Source organism: Canis lupus, chromosome 38 (genome assembly GCF_048164855.1).
Source record: "Canis lupus baileyi chromosome 38, mCanLup2.hap1, whole genome shotgun sequence".
Classification (NCBI taxonomy): Eukaryota; Metazoa; Chordata; class Mammalia; order Carnivora; family Canidae; genus Canis; species Canis lupus.
This window is the reverse complement of record NC_132875.1, coordinates 11,066,148-11,082,963: the sequence shown is the minus strand read 5'-3', so window position 1 is coordinate 11,082,963 and position 16,816 is coordinate 11,066,148. Positions and strand designations below refer to the sequence as shown.

At 35.3% G+C, this 16,816-nt stretch overlaps 1 protein-coding gene across 3 annotated transcripts in view; it reads left to right on the top strand.

Moving 5' to 3' along the window:
• Window positions 1–16,816, top strand: part of SPATA17 (spermatogenesis associated 17) — a 205,295-nt gene that overhangs the window by 36,276 nt on the left and 152,203 nt on the right. For all 3 annotated transcript variants that reach the window (XM_072814590.1, XM_072814589.1, XM_072814591.1), the window contains exon 5: window positions 3,043–3,146. In XM_072814590.1, the coding sequence (XP_072670691.1) occupies window positions 3,043–3,146 (104 nt within the window). The remainder of the gene's footprint in view (window positions 1–3,042; window positions 3,147–16,816) is intronic.

Below are 16,816 nucleotides of genomic sequence, written 5' to 3'. Positions count from 1 at the left end.
AAATTACTTAATCTCAGTTTCTTCATTTTTAACATGGAGATCATGCCTCATGTACAAGGTTATCCTGAGAATTAAAGCAGTTAACGTAATACCTGGCGAATTCATGAACTCAGTAAATCTTAGATCCTTTACTTCAACTGGATGACAGCATCTTTACCTGGTCAAGCAATCAGTTTCTTTCTACTTTTACCACCCACCTCTATGAAAGCCATTTAAAGATTGATTGAGGGCAGCCCTGGTGGTGCAGCGGTTTAGTGCTGCCTGCAGCCCAGGGCGTGATCCTGGAGCCCCGGGATCAAGTCCCACATCAGACTCCCTGCATGGAGCCTGCTTCTCCCTCTGCCTGTGTCTCTTCCTTTCTTTCTTTCTCTCTCTCTCTCTCTCTCTCAATAAATAAAAACAAATAAAGATTGCTTGATTATCAATCAGGATTATTAATGTGGATAAACTTTAATTTATTACTTTAACTGTCACTTTCTTAGTATATGCTTTAATTCTCAATTCTGAATAAGAGGATTTGTCTTGGAAGGGCATTTCAGCCTGTGTTTGGGTAGATGTCTAGGGAGTTTGGATATTAGAAGATCCCCTGAGAACAGACCAATTGTAGACTCTCTGGAAAAGGTTAGTGCTGTTTTTAGTATTTGCCTGGTTTGAAGTGAGAGGAGACCCATGCCACTGGCTTTTTAAGGTATCCTTCCTCTTGGCATGGATTCAGTTTTACTTTTGTCCTTTCAGTCTTCTTTTCTCAGAATGGGCATACCAACCACCCTAGTGTGACCTAATGTAAATCAACATCTTTCCTTTTACCTTCTAGTACTCCAGCATGGATCTTTTATGTTCTCTGGAACATTTAATTTTATTTTATTTAAAATTTAATGATATTTTCATGTTATAAGTAGTTCCTACCTTAACACTATTTGATATCCTAACATTTTTCCATTCTTCCTGAGTCACTTTTATTGCTGATGATGGATTTTTCTGTCAGTACTTTTGTCTGAAAGTGTTCTTTTCTTTTATTGTATGACCGTCACATGCAGTAAAAGTATGGTGTAATATTTGAAGTCATCCCACCAGCTCTATGACTGAAGGCAAATTATTTAACCTCTCTAAGTATCAATGTGCTCTTCTAAAATGAGGCTAATAATAATCTCTACCTCAAAATGATACTGTAATGATTAAATTCCATGAGCCAGGAAAATATTCATTTATTTGCATGTATGATTTATATACATATACATATTCCAACTGATTATTATTTTTCATTAGGAAAGTGGTTTGTATCAATTCCTCATCTTTCTTTGTCAGCTGTAATACAATTTTGGCCAAATTGGAGGGAAATGGTTTCTAAAATGAGTATATAACTTTAGAAAAATTAACTTTTCTTATTTAATGAATTTCTAAGATAAGATCATGTGTAAAATATTTGGAAAGACATTTTATAACATTGTTATACTAGCTTGCTTTTCTACTTGGTGTTACTTTTTAGAATTATTCTCTCTGATTTAATTGTTCTTACAAGCTATTTTGCATATCTTCAGTTATTTTAGTCATTCTTATACTAGGAGGTTGACCAGAACAGTTCTTCAGGATTTTCACATTCTGTATCTCAGATTGTAAAATACCTTTTAAATGGTCATATTTTGAAACAGAAAAATACACAATATAATTAAAACATTTTTCCTGTTTATTCTTATAGATCAATCATTCAAGTTATAAAAAAATTTAGGCTCAACATATTTAGTTTAAAAAGCATAGGGTTTTGGGATAAAACTCAATAGACAAGCATAGAGTGTCTATATTAATCACCCTTTCCTATTGAAAAAAAGAAAGTTTAGAGTATGTGTGTGTTCCTAGCTTAGCTAACTGTGCAAAACACTGGAGGGACTTCATATCCATAAAGAGAATCAATCATAATATGTGAATAATTCAAAAATAATATAAACTGCCATAAAATTCTAGAGATTGAAGTTAAATCTTTATGTACAGTTAATATTTTCCCATTTTGTTTCTTATACTCCTTTAAAGAAGTTGTGTTTTTTTGTTTTCCACAAAAATAAGATCTAGGCATTATTTTGTTTTTGTTTTGAGTTTTTCTAATAGAGATTATATTAACAAAGATAAAACACAAAGAGATTGATTCTCATGATTACTAGAGCATAATAAAGCAGAAGTAGCCCACTTAGGTTTGTTCTCTGAGGCCTTCCTCCCATACTCCACCCCATTCTAAAAAAAAGTAGGCTCTTTAAACAGAAATGTTTGTTCACTGAAGGTGCCATTTCACTGGTCCCAATTCTATATTTTAATGGTTTAGAGAATGGGTTCTGAAGTCCTAATGTAATTCCTGGATCCATCACCAATGGCTATATAATTATGAGGAAATTTTATAACTTCTCTTTTTAGCAGTTTTTTGTCTATAGATAAGAATACTTCTCATAGAAGCATTCTAAAGATTGAATGCATAAATATAAGTAAAACTCTTCGAATAGTGCCTCACACATAATAAAAACAATAAATGTTACCTATTGTTACTGTTAAAAAAGTATGAAAATGTCATGATGAAGATTTAAGACAACATTTGTTTAAAGATTTTGAAACCACCAAAATTTAAAAGCCCATTTGAAAACTGATTTTAATCAGACCAAATACAATCTTAAAGCCAATGGTTTATGAAAACTAAAAAATCCGTTTGGTCAGGAAGTGAAAGTGGTAGAGATTGATAAAGCAGATTTTTAATTGTTCAGTAGGTAATTTCACATTTAGTGTTTATGAAAAATTATAATTTTTAAAAATATAATAACCTCTAAGTATGTTTTATCTTTATGATTTTTTGTAATAAATCTGAGTATACTCTACATTTATAGCTGTGTGTGTGTGTGTGTATATATATATATATATATATATACACACATATATATATATATAGGTGGGAAAGCTTAAGACTATTTGATGTGAGTTATCATTCATCATTACCTTAATTTTAAAGAACTGTTTATGTTTTCACTAAAAATGCTTACTGGCATATATTTTTATTTGCTTCAATAGATTCAGAGGCGATGGCGAGGCTATAGGATTCGGAAGTACTGCTTCAACTATTTTTATTTGAAGGAGTACCTGAGAGCTGTTTCAGAGACCAATGATGCAATTAGGTGAGTATTTCGCTAGTAACACTTTCAAAAAGGTTACTTAATAGATGTTGATCAATTCCATATTTAGAAATATTTTCAAGGACTCAGTATTACTTTAGGTAGAAATTGATAAGATAGACATATGATTCTATTCACCTTAAAATTATTCTTGTTTTATTTTTAAATATATTGTACTCTTGACTATAAATTAATTATGTGTTCAGTAGGCCTATCTGATTTTATGCAAAATAGTTTCAGTAGAATTATCTCATTTTGAGTTGGATTTATCTGTAAAATGATTCCATAGATAAAGATTTGAGTATGATAAGCCTCAGATGTATTTTGAGAAATACAATCAGTAGTAAGAACTTTCTCTTAAAGGAGAAAATATCATAGAACATAATTAAAATGGACTGTTTACTATCAACTTTTGCTTCTTTGAACACATAGAAAACACCTGGATTTAGATTATAGGATGATGTCTTTTGTAGATTTAGGCAAAGTTATTGTAACACTAATTCAGTCAACTTTACCAAAGAGCTATGTATTAAGTTTTTTTTTTTTTTTTTAATGAGCTCTGAGAACTCTAAGGATTTTTTTTTTAATATTATATTTATTTATTCATGAGAGACACAGAGAGAGAGGCAGAGACATAGAGGGAGAAGCAGGCTCCTCTTGGGAAGCCCAATGCAGGACTTAATCCCTGGACCAGGATCACACCCTGAGCCAAAGGCAGATGCTCAAACGCTGAACCACCCAGGCATCCCTGTATTAAGTTTTCATATAAATTCAAATATAGTTTATTTCCCTCCTGTAGTATGCCCCACTCTAATAAATATAAGTGACCATAGGCTTATAATATGTTTAGATAAAAAGGAAATAGTAACTAATAACAGTTACGACTTATGTAGTTTTAATTTTTCACATATTTTATTCTAAAGTTCTTTAAACTAGAGAGAACAATTGCACAATGAATTGTTAAAATAAGATTTTGCCTGAGACCCTAAAGTTATATATATTATAAGAAATATCTGAAAACAGGGATCCCTGGGTGGCGCAGTGGTTTAGCACCTGCCTTTGGCCCAGGGCGCGATCCTGGAGACCCGGGATCGAATCCCATGTCGGGCTCCTGGTGCATGGAGCCTGCTTCTCCCTCTGCCTATGTCTCTGCCTCTCTCTCTCTCTCTCTCTCTGTGTGACTATCATAAATTAAAAAAAAAAAAAAAAAAAAAATCTTAAAAAAAAAAATAATAAAAAAAAAGAAATATCTGAAAACTGATTTTTCTTTTAAATTTCTCACATATGCTGTGTGCATAAGAGGATCTGGTCTTTGAAGATTAATTTCAGGTATTTGTTGATATTGATTTCTTTGGAAACAGCAATAAAGATCTAGGAGGGTTGCAATAGGATTTGGTCCATTGGAGAAGTTGGATAAATCCCCAGGGGACTGCTATTTAATTTCTTCCTTAAGAAATCCAAAGTCCTAGAGATGGGCTGGCTGTCTACAAATGGCAGATGTGACACTGTCTGGAAGAAAGAGCTAGCAGCATATGCAAGAGAGGGAGTTTGCACAGGGCTAGGACTAATGTAGATAACTGAGGCACAAAAGTTGAAGATGTGCTTACTGGCAGGGCATTGTAGGGGCCAACCCTGCCCTTCTATGACTCCAGGAAGTCATCCTTAACTGGTATGCTGGGGTGGACTCTCTTGCTTCAGCCTAGTCCCATCACCCAATAGGAGAAGGTTCTCGAGATAAATATGTGAAAGGCTGGCTTTGAAAAGGCCTGTATCTTCTGGACAGGTATTTCTATTCATCCTTGTTTTTCTTCTGGTTTTACTGTGTGTATCTCTAGTTACTAGGCAATCCAGAGTAATAATGCTGACAATTTGCTTTAGCCTGATATTCTTTATCAGATAACAGACTAACTCTTTTTTTCTACCTTTCTTAGAGGTTTTTTTAAATAAAATATTTATTTATTTATTTGTTTGTTTGTTTATTTATTTATTTTGTTGAGAGAGAGAGTATGAGGTGGAGGGGCAGAAGAAGAGAGAGAAAAAAATTCAAGCTGACTCTGCACTGATGGAGCCCGATGCTGGTCTCCATCTCATGACCCAGAGATCAGACCTGTGCTGAAACCAAGAGTTGGTTCAACCACAGCGGAATGGACTGTGCACCCAGGCCCCCCTTCTTAGACTTTTTAAGCCAAATTGGAACCTGAATGCAGCAAATCGTTTTCCATTATCTCCTAAAATAATTATATATGATGTTTTTCCTTTTTGACCTATTGACATGTTATAGAACGTATTTTTATTAATAGATATATTAAATAGATATACAGGCACTGTGTACCATACTGATGTAATTTACATGACAAGGTGGGGTTCTCAAAGCCTCTCCCTTTGCAACCTGGTCTTCATTTTAGCCCAGGATGCCCTTGTGGGTGCACTCAGATGCCTCTTTTACCACCTTCTTGATATCTTTGTATTTGTACTCACCAGGCAGCAGGTTAAATCATGACTGACACTTGTAGGGTGGGGATGCAGAAGGCCATGCCAGTGAGTTTCCCATTTAATTCAAGAATTCTCTTACCCACAGGCTTGGTGAAGCTTATAGGGGCAGCTCCTTGGCTATCACACCACAGTTTCCCAGAGGGGCCATCCATGGTCTTCTGAGTGACAGTGATGGTATAGCTATGGTCCTGAGTTTCACAATGCTGTGGTTGACCTTGGCCTGCAATTGGTGGTGCAGGAGGCATTGCTGACAATCATGAGGGAGTTGTCATATTTCTCATGGTTCATATCAATCACAAACATGGGGGCATCAGCAGAAAAGATGAGCCTTTTTGCTCTACCCTTTAAGCCCTAGCCATCTCCATAGTGGTGAAGACATCAGTGGACCCTACAATGTATTCAGCACCAACATCACCCCATTTGATGTTGGCAGGATCTCTCTCCTGGAAGATAGAGAGGGGCATTTTTCCACTGCCAAGAAGTTTCCCATTCTCAGCCTTGACTGTGCCATTGAATTTGCCATGGAACTGGTAGATCGTGTAGTTGATGTCAATAAAGAGATCATTGATGGCAACAATATACACTGTGCCACAGTTAAAAGCAGCCTTGGTGACCAGGCACCCAATATGACCAAATCTGTTTACTCTGACCTTCACCATTGTGTCTCGAGGACATAGCTGGCACTGCACAAGAAGATTGAGCTATCTGTTGAACTTGGAGGAGTAGAAGAAATAGACTAATATTAAAATCATCATTCTGTGTTAGGAATATCTCTAACTGAGCCATTATTATTCTTTTAATTTATTAGTAAATTATATCAGTATTTTATATAGGATATTTACATCCACTTTTATATACATGATTAGTTATAGTTTTCTTTCTTGTGTTGTAATTTACAGGTTGCTATCAATTTTTTGCTGTATTTATTAGATGAACTGAATAGATTATATGGCATGATAATCAGAAAGGAAAAATACTGCTCTGTTTTCTGTCTACTCAATACTTCTGGTCACCAAATGTGTGGGTTTTCCAAGCCAAGAAATCTCAGACATCAACTAGGTGTCCTGCAATTTAACTCAATTCTAAAACTACTTATCTGGTGATAGCATCATTTCCTACAGGTTAAGGGCTCAGTCCCACAAGACTGTCTTCATTCCCACCCCTGTCCAAACTGAAGTTATCAATCCCAAGTGACATGTCACCATTTTACCCACAACTTCTGTTCAACTTGTTTACAAATCAGAGATTCCTACAACCTCCTACCCAGGGTCAGTCGTTTCTGGAACTGCTCAAGAACTCAGAAAGACAGTTTATTTACTAGATTACTGGCTTATTACAAAATGATACAACTCAGAAACAGCCAGGTGGAAGAGATGCATAGTGCAAAAGATGGGGCAGGCAGTCCATCCTCAAGTATCAGCAATCCAGAAAAATTTCTGAATTCTCTAAGTTAAGAGACTTTTACGGAGGCTTCCTTAGGTGGGTATGATTGATTAAATATTTGACCACATTAGTGATTAACTCAATTTCCAGCCCCTCTCCATTCTGGCAGATGTTGGAGGTAGAGGGGTGGAGCTAAAATTTCCAACCTTCTAATCACATGATTGGGTCTCCTGGTAGCCATCCCCCATGCTCATTAGCATGCACAGTCATCTTATTAGCATGCAAAAAGACACCTCTTTGAAGAAATTTCTAGGAGTTTGAAATCAGGTGTTGTAAAAAGATTGTTGAGGAAGGGCAAAAGGTATACTCTGGGGGTGTTAGGAAGTCCCCTTGGCTCTGAGTATAGCCCTACAGATAACGTAATATATCTCTATGTATGTGAACTGGTTTAGCTTTTGTTGTTTGTCTTGATAGTAGTTGGCAGTTCTAGGACTGCTTATTGCTTTACACTCTCCTATTTCTTAGAGATCTATGCAAAGCTAGCATTCCTGTACATTTCTTCATTTTAGTCCTATGTCCCCTGCCATTTGTGGTGTAGTTCAGGAAATCTGCCACAGTTGAGTTTTGCTCTACAATATTATTCTGAGCAAGGAGGACATTGATATTTTTTTTTCCCCAAGTATGCCACCTAATTTTGCACCTGGCAGTCTCTCTCTAAAATCTGCATCTTCAGGTATCTTGTCTCTGTGACATCTCTAATCCTGCTTGAATTTTCACTACTCTTGCTAGCCCTTCTTCATATATATTACTCTTAAGGGTTTCTAATTTTACTGATGACAGAGTTTCCTTTTATTTTCTTATGACCTTTCTTATTTTATGGCAGTTTAAGAGAGGAAGGGGTGGGGATATATTTACTTCACCATCTCAAAATTGGAAAAATAAAATTAACTTCCTAATATAAGTCACCATTTGTTTTCTTTCTGTTACATAAAGTTTTACAAATGTAATGAAAGTATGCTACAGGGTACCATAGAAGAAGCACAGAAGAGGAACATCTTAGGCAAAAGTGATTGGTATTGATCAGAGTAGGAGTGGGAGCCTGGGAGTTAGGGACATTTCTCTGAGGCTGTGAAACTGAGCCCCGAAGATTGTGCAGAAATTAGAACATTAACACAGGAAATCTCACTGAGGTTGATGCATGGAAGATGATAGAAGGTTCCGTTAGAGATAGATCCAGACAGTTTAGCAGGAACCATATCAAAACAGGGCATTTTAGAGCATATTAAAGAGTTTAGATGCTATTCTAAGAACATTGAAGTAGACTTCCTTTTTTTTTTTTTTAAGATATTACTTATTTATTCATGAGAGACACACAGAGAGAGAGAGAGAGAGAGAGAGAGAGAGAGGCAGAGACACAGGCAGAGGGAGAAGCAGGCTCTATGCAGGGAGCCCGATGCAGGACTCGACTCCAGGACTCCAGGATCACTCCCTGAGCTAAGGCAGTCACTAAACTGCTGAGCCACCCAGGGATCCCCAGATTTTCCTTTTAAGAAGAGGAGTGGCATGATTACATTTGTGTTATGGCATGCATGTTTGATTTATTTTTCATATTTAAATAGTCTGGTGAGTATTAAAAGCATCATTGGGGTCATTAATTTTACTGAGATAGTGTTTTCCTTCTCATAGAAGAATATTTGTATAGTTTATTTCTTCACATTTCTTTATTCTATTTTTCATTGAAGATCATTGGAATCAGGATTCTAGTTATCTTTTCTCACATAACAAATTACACTCGAAGCAGCTTAAAACAATACACACTTAATAGCTCATCACTTTGTAAGCCAGGAATCTGGGAGGGATTCCATGCCTAGACTAAGGTCTCTCATGAGGTTGCAGTCAGCCTGTCAGCCAGAGCTGTAGTCTCATATGAAAGCTCAACTGGGGGGAAGATCCTCATTCATGCCAGCCTCCATTATTCTGGCTGTTGCTCTTAAGTCCCTTGGTTTCTTGCCAAATAGGCTTTCCTGTAGGGCAACTCTCTGCTGGAAATTAGCAAGTGAACAAGGGGGACAGAAAAAAAACATGAGGATGGAAGCCACATTCTTTTGATAAACTAATGTCAGAAGTGACATTTCATCACTTTTTGCTGTATTCTGTTCTTTTGAAGCAAGAGACTGAATCCATCCCACACTTAGGGGATTATGCAAAGGATGAATACCATAGTGGGAGTTATTGGAAGCCGTCTTATAGAATGCTTTCCATACTCTATGACTTGCGTATAGAATTTGTTCAATAAACATGTTGATTTTCAGCATTTTGCCTTGGAAAAATGTTACTGTACATTGTACTGTACATTGACTTATGGCAGAATTTTTGGTGATATCTTTTCAAGATTATATTTCAGACTTTAATATTGTATCAAAATAGTTTTGATGTATCCTGACTATTTATACCAGCAAGGATTAAAATGTATAGTTTCTGGATTTCAAAGAGAAAATAAAAGGTCTAGTGCATTCTTCATCTTTGAACGGGGTAAAATAATTTACAGAACAAAAAGTAGTAAGATATATTCTACATCAGAATATATTTGATTTGAATTATGTAGGATACCAGACAACATTAGGCTTAACTTTAATTTATATGCTCTTTTATTAATAGAAATAGTTTATTTATTACATAGTTAATAGTGAAAAAAATATGTATAAGTATACAAGAATATATTTTTGTAACCAAATGTGGACCTATCACAAAGATAAATGGAATTGATTAATTTGAAGCTGAGTTTGCACTTGGTAGACATGTTGCTTTATAATATGTAGCCTGATATGCAAAAACTGCCCCAGGTTATGAATAAGAAAATTACATAATGAAATTAAAAATTAGCTAGAGAGTTACAGATTGCTAGCATTAATAAAACATTATTAGCTTGAAGTGCAGAAAATGGACTTTTTTGACAGAAATTTAAGCTAGAAGTAATATATTCCTTCAAATTTAATGCTTCAGTATAGTTTTTGATTGTTAATACAACATTAGTGCTGTTTTGAATATAAATTTGTCATTCATCAAAGTGAATCCAAGTTTTTCAGCATGTTGATTTTGTATAACATGATTTGACTAGAAAGATTTTTATGGATAATATTCTTTACCTATATTTTCGTATATCACTAGAGTTTTTTTAAAGGATATATTTGTTTTGTTTTTCTTGTAACAGCTTTATTGAGGTATAATTCATATACCATATGGTTCATCCATTTAAAGTTCACTACTCTATTGTGGTTAGTATATTCACAAAGTTGTGTAACCATCACCACAATCAATTTAAAACATTTTTATTATCTTAAAAAGAAATCCTATGTCCTTTAGCAATGACCCACCCTCATTCTTCCCAACCCTGATCAGCCATTGGCAACCACTCATCTATTTTTTATCTCTATAGACTTATCTATTGTGCACATTTCATATAAGATGAATCTTACCAATGTGTTTTTTTGCAACTGATGTTAAGCCTGGTGTTTTCAAGGTTCATTGATGTTGTAGTATATAACAGTACTGCATTCCTTTTTCTTTCTAATTAATATTTCATTCTATGGAAAACCACATATTATTTATCCATTTATCATTTGATATACATTTGAGGGGTTTCTACTTTTGGACTATTATGATTAATGATGGTATGAGCATTTATATACAAGTTTTTGCACGGACATAGGTTTCTATTTCTCTTGAGTACCTCATGAAAGCTTGAAGCTAACAAGTTTAAGACATAAATAGCTAGAAACATTGACTTTGGAATCAGATTGATGTGGACTAGTCATGCTTATGTCACTTTCTAGTTGTGTAAACTTGAACAAGTTACTTAATCTTATAGAAATTAGGTTTTTTTCATCTGCACATTGGAGCAGCAGTATTTATTTTGCAGAATACTTGTGAGGCACGCAGTACATCAAGCACTGGGCATATAATTGAGTCTCAACCAGTAACAGCTATTATTATCAAGGACAAGGAAAAAAAGAGCTAATATTTATAAACATACCTCCCTATGATGTTATAAAAATAACATTCAATTTTATGTGAGGCTGTCTTTAATTCAAAGTAAACAAACATAAAATTTCATGAATTAGCTTGTGTATTTTAAAAGAATTTATAGAAACATTAATTGCTGAGTACAGTCTAAATCATCAGTATTTTTATGACATTAAACCATGGCTAAAAATTTTCTTTCAGAGAACTGGAAGGAAAAGTAAAGAATGGAGCCCAGTAAAAAGTTGGAAAAATATAATAATGAATACATAAATATATTTTTTTTAAAAATTGGAATTATTTTACATCTTTATTTATTTTAATATGCCATATATTTTATATGGCATATATTATATATATAATCATAAGCAGTGGGAGGAGCAGTGGGAGAGGGAGAGAAGGCATCCTAAGCAGACTTTAGGCCCAGCATGAGCCCAATGTGGGGCTCAATCTCATGACCCTGAGATTGAGCCTGGTGTTGGGGTCCACACTCAGCAAAGTCTGCTTGTTCTTCTCCCCCTGTTCTTCCCCTGGGCTCTCTCTCTCTCTTTCATAAATAAAGAAAACATCTTAAAAAATGAAAAGGAACATATGTTGACTAATACGTACATATTATTATATATTACACCTATTACTAAATGTTTATAATAGATGAAAGAATTGCTTTGTCATATCCCTACTATGTTCCTAGTGGTGACCATTTTTTTCTTTCAGCTATTTTTTTACACCAAATGTTTCTAAACTATATGTTTATCTGATACTGTCTGATTTTACATCTTCAATCTTTTAATTACTTTCACATAATATGGTAGATGAGGGTTTAACTTAACAGTTTTCCCATCTCCACTTCCATATATTTTCAGAGAAATTAGTATCAGTGTTTACATTATCGTGATTATAGAAGCAGAGTTCCTTACAAAGACAATTACTAAAGGATGAATATATTTACCATATTCCATTTTTAAAATAAATGTCTATTTTCCTTATTTTTTTCTTCCTGCCCTATATGAAAATTATATCTGTCATTGGTTGTTTTCCAGGTATTCTATATTACCAGGAAACCTAGTAAGCCTCCTTTTCCTCTGGAGCCTGTCCTCTTTGGCCTTTCTATCATCCTGCTCCAAACAGACTACATTTGCTTTAGATATGATGCAGATTTCTTGAGGAGATATCTCTTAACTTGCCTCCTCTTAGGGCGAACTCAGTTTTGTAGATCTGTGTTGTCTTTTTATGATTTATTTTCTCATTTTTCTGGAGCAACTGCTATAATAATGGGCATGGAAGGAAATTTTGGGAGTCTTTACTTCTTTAAATATCTCTTATTCTATCCTTAAGCTTGGTTAGTAGCTTGGCTGGTAAAACATCCTAGGTTGCAGATCATTTGTCCTCAGAGTTTTGAAGATAGCTATTTCTGTTTCCTTTGAAAAAGATATATTTTTTTTTCAGCATGTGTTAGTTCAAGTCCACCAGGAAGCAAATACTAAGATGGAATTAGATGTAAAAGAAGTTTAATGGGGGGGTGGGTAGAAGCAGAAAAATTGGGGAAAACCTTTAGTCCACAATGTAAGCCTGACACCTATGAAAAGAAAAAGAGAAAGAAGGAAGACTGAGAAGAGATTGGGACTGCAGTGCATTTTTAAGAAAGGCTGATGGCTGATCTCAAGCCAGTTATCCTTTGGAGGGGTCTGCTGACTTGCCAGTAATAAGTACCTCCAATCCCCATTCTCAATCACTGGCTCAGGGAGATGTGACATTGATCTGATCATGTTGGTGGATTCAGTGGTACAGTTTTAAATTTTTTTTTTAAATTTTTTTTTTAATTTTTATTTATTTATGATAGTCACAGAGAGAGAGAGGCGCAGAGACACAGGCAGAGGGAGAAGCAGGCTCCATGCACTGGGAACCCGATGTGGGATTCGATCCCGGGTCTCCAGGATCGTGCCCTGGGCCAAAGGCAGGCGCCAAACCGCTGCACCACCCAGGGATCCCAGTGGTACAGTTTTATGGGCATTACAGATTGTTTTGAATTTTTCCCCTGGAACTTTTGAAATTTCTCAGAATTACTACTTTTATGAGTATTTTGTCCTGAAAAATCAATGGATCCTTTAGTTCTAAGATATTTTCTTATATTATTTATGAGATAATTTCTTCACTCCTGTTTTATTCTATTATTTTTTCTTGTGGTTATTAGTTGGATGTTGGACCTCCAGAAGTAATGTGCTAAGTGTCTCAAACCTTTCTGCCCCCGCTCCCTTCACCTTGGGACTTTGTCCTTTCATTCTATATTTTTAAAAGACTTCCTTCCGACCCTACTAAAATTTTGACTTTAGCAATAATTTTTAACTTGCATTAAATATTTAAACTATTTGGATCTTTTCTTCTCTCATATCATCCCATTCTTATTTTATTAATAAAGTATATCGTATTTCTCTAGAAGTACTAGAGCAGTTAGGATCTTGATAGGAAACAATTCATTTCAGGATTTATTTTTCAAATAAAGGGAGTTAAAGGATGATTCAGAGGTATGTGCAGAGTTAAGGGTGCAGCAAAGGATGTTTTGGCATTCAGAGACAGGCAACAGTGAGATGTTGCTACTGCCAGGGTCAAAGAGTTACAGTAAAGAAATTCCATTAATGGTTATAGTAAGAGCCAAGGAGAAGTTTACAACCTCTACCCTGGCCATTGACCTATACTTGTAGAGGAATGCAGCTATTGTCAGAGGTGTGTGACACTAAAAGGGAGAGGGAAATGAGGTAAAAAAATACCTCAAATTTCTTCCTCCTGAACTTCAGTCTTCTGTTAGATTAAGTCTAGCTGAAAACTCACCAAAATGTTACAATTTGTAGGGTTTAGTCTTTTTGGTCTAAAAAGCGCAGGGCACAGAAGTGCATAAAATGAAATGGGGTGTGGCAAATGAAAAATAATCAGCATAGGTAATAGCAGAAATTTAGAGTTTAAGTTTTATTCATTCAGTTCTGAGATTCCTCAAAGATGTTTTTTGTTTTTCTTCAGAGTAACCTTTTTCATTTTCCTCTTTTAAATTTATTTATTTATTTATTTATTTATTTATTTATTTATTTATTTATTTATGACACACATGGAGAGAGAGAGAGAGGCAGACACAGGCAGAGGGAGAAGCAGGCCCCATGCAGGGAGCCTGATGTGAGACTAGAGCCCCGGACTCCAGGATCACACCCTGAGCCGAAGGCAGATGCTCAACCACTGAGCCATCCAGGCATCCCTCATTTCCCTTTTATACTAGAATCTATCCTCACACAACTAGTGTGTGTGTTCATTTATACATGAGTGTGAAAAATCGAAGCACCAAATTCTTTTTTTTTAAGATTTTATTTATTTATTCATGAGGGGGGGGTGGGCAGGCAGAGACAGAGGCAGCGGGAGAAGCAGGCTCCATGCAGGGAGCCTAATGTGGGACTTGATCCTGGGACTCCAGGTGCTTTTAAGGTGATTAATTGGGGTGCTGACTTCTTTTGCTAGAGGATGCCCAAGTGCCAGTATGTAAAGGTCTTTCTTTTAGGCTTTTTAGTTTCTCCAAAGAAACTTCTGTTGCTCTACTGAAGGAGTAGATGCTTTTGCTGCCACTGGGTGAAGGGTAAGAGAAGATTTCTTGTGCCTACACCCACAAGTTACTATAATCTAAGTCCTGTTTCTTCAGAGAGCACAACCTTGATCCCTCACCTAAGAGATTGAAACCTGAATGCTGGCATTCCCTGCAGGTGTGTGCTGAAGAAACAAAAGGGTGTGGCTCTTGTAGATGTATAGCTTTTGGTTAAAGTGCTACATCATAGTAGAACTGAGCTGGGATTCTATATCTTAAATGACATCAAGAGTAGTGCCTTTTCTAGTATCTTACTTTTTGTGTATGCAGAAATAATGAAATAATAGAAAGACCTTAGGAAGTTAAAGTTCCTCAGTTGGATTACATTTGATGCATAAATTCTAGATGTCACTATTTGTGGTGAACATTGACAAAAAAAAAATCCGCATCCAGCAGAAATGCTGGATGTGAAGAAATCATGAAGAGTTGGTCAAGATTGGAAGACAGAAGCCTAAAGCAAGGCATGCCATCTGTCTTCAAATTTCAATGAACCACCATGTACTACATTTATAAAAAGGGAAAAAATTAGGGAAAATGGTAAGTTTTAGTTCAATATGAAAATATATTTCCAGTAATAGGCTGACTTGTGAGATATAAAATGTCTGAAAGAAGGATTCATCTACAATGCCTGGACTTGTGTAGAAAGGATTTCTGAATTTGATGGCAAACTAGATGATTTCCAATTTCCCTTTAAATCTGAGATCATGGGCAGCCCCAGTGGCTCAGCAGTTTAGTGCCGCCTTCAGCCCAGGGCGTGATCCTGGAGACCCGAAATCGAGTCCCATGTCAGGCTCCCTACATGGAGCCTGCTTCTCCCTCTGCCTGTGTCTCTGTCTCTGTCTCTCTCTCTCTGTCTCTCATGAATAAATAAATAAAATCTTTAAAAAAAATACATCTGAGATCACTTTTTTAACATGATAATATGTTTAAAAGACACAAATCTATATATTTATTTACCTCAGAACTCAAAGCACTTTGAATTCCATAAAAGTGCTAGGAGAATTTAAATGAGACTAATCTATGGCATAAGGGATTCATGGTAAAGTATATGGTACAAATTACAAAGTTAAAAATTCTCTATGTCTATTATGAAATTTTAAAAATGTTTTTAATACTAAATATATTATTGAAATATATACTCCTGAAAGATAAAGACTCCCTTACATTCCCATAGATGGAAAAACGTTGTCACAGGTGGCAATACCTCCTTAAATACTATATTAGTCTTTCATAATTTTGGAGAATGACTAATGGATTTATCATTAGTAGGACCATTAGTCTAATTTTAGTATGAGTTTTTAGATTCATCAACATGCTTGCCAAAATACCAAATCAGAGAAGTAACGGCTATTAAAATGCTTGTTTTGACTTTTCATAATCTGAATAGTGCTGATAAAATAACACATGTAGGAGAACAGCCTCCAGTTCTGTCAAGATCCCTGTGCAGCTCTGCCATATTGAACATGGGCTGTGTGCCTGGTTTTGTTGGTTATTCCGGAATCTATTGATCCATACCCACAATTTGGCATATTAAAAACTGACTTTCTCTTTTTTGCCTATTGCTCTTATTTATTTGTGAACAACTTCCAGTTGAACTATGAGAAATTCTTAGTTTCTAAAGTTCACAATTCCTTTCTCTCTTGTATTTCCTGTTAAACTATCAGTGTTTGTTCCCAATGAAGATGGTCACCATCCAGAACTCACAGTTAACAGCTTGCTGTTTCAAAATATTTATATCAATATTTGTGTTAAATGCTGTCTTTGTAGTCTGCTAATTTGCATTTGTTTTCAAGGATAAAGCAAAAAAAAATGTTGAGTGATTTTTATGAATATTCATCTAGTTTCTAGGAAACTCAATTCAAAAGACTTGAACATAATCTCTCATTCTTATAATGGTTATCTGGGGCCCTCAGTATGACCACCACTATAGCCTTTAAGTAATCTTTCTCTGGTATAAAATCATACAGAGTCAACAAAGGCATTAGGCTAATGACAAACTGAAGATCATTGAGATCACTTAACATTGCGTATCAGGGAAACACAGTACTAAATACATTTTTAGTTCTCTGAGTTGAAGACTTAACACATTAAACTATCTAGGAAGCACATTTCCAATTGTGCTTTAATTAACAAAGAAATATAAACATGAAGGAAATTA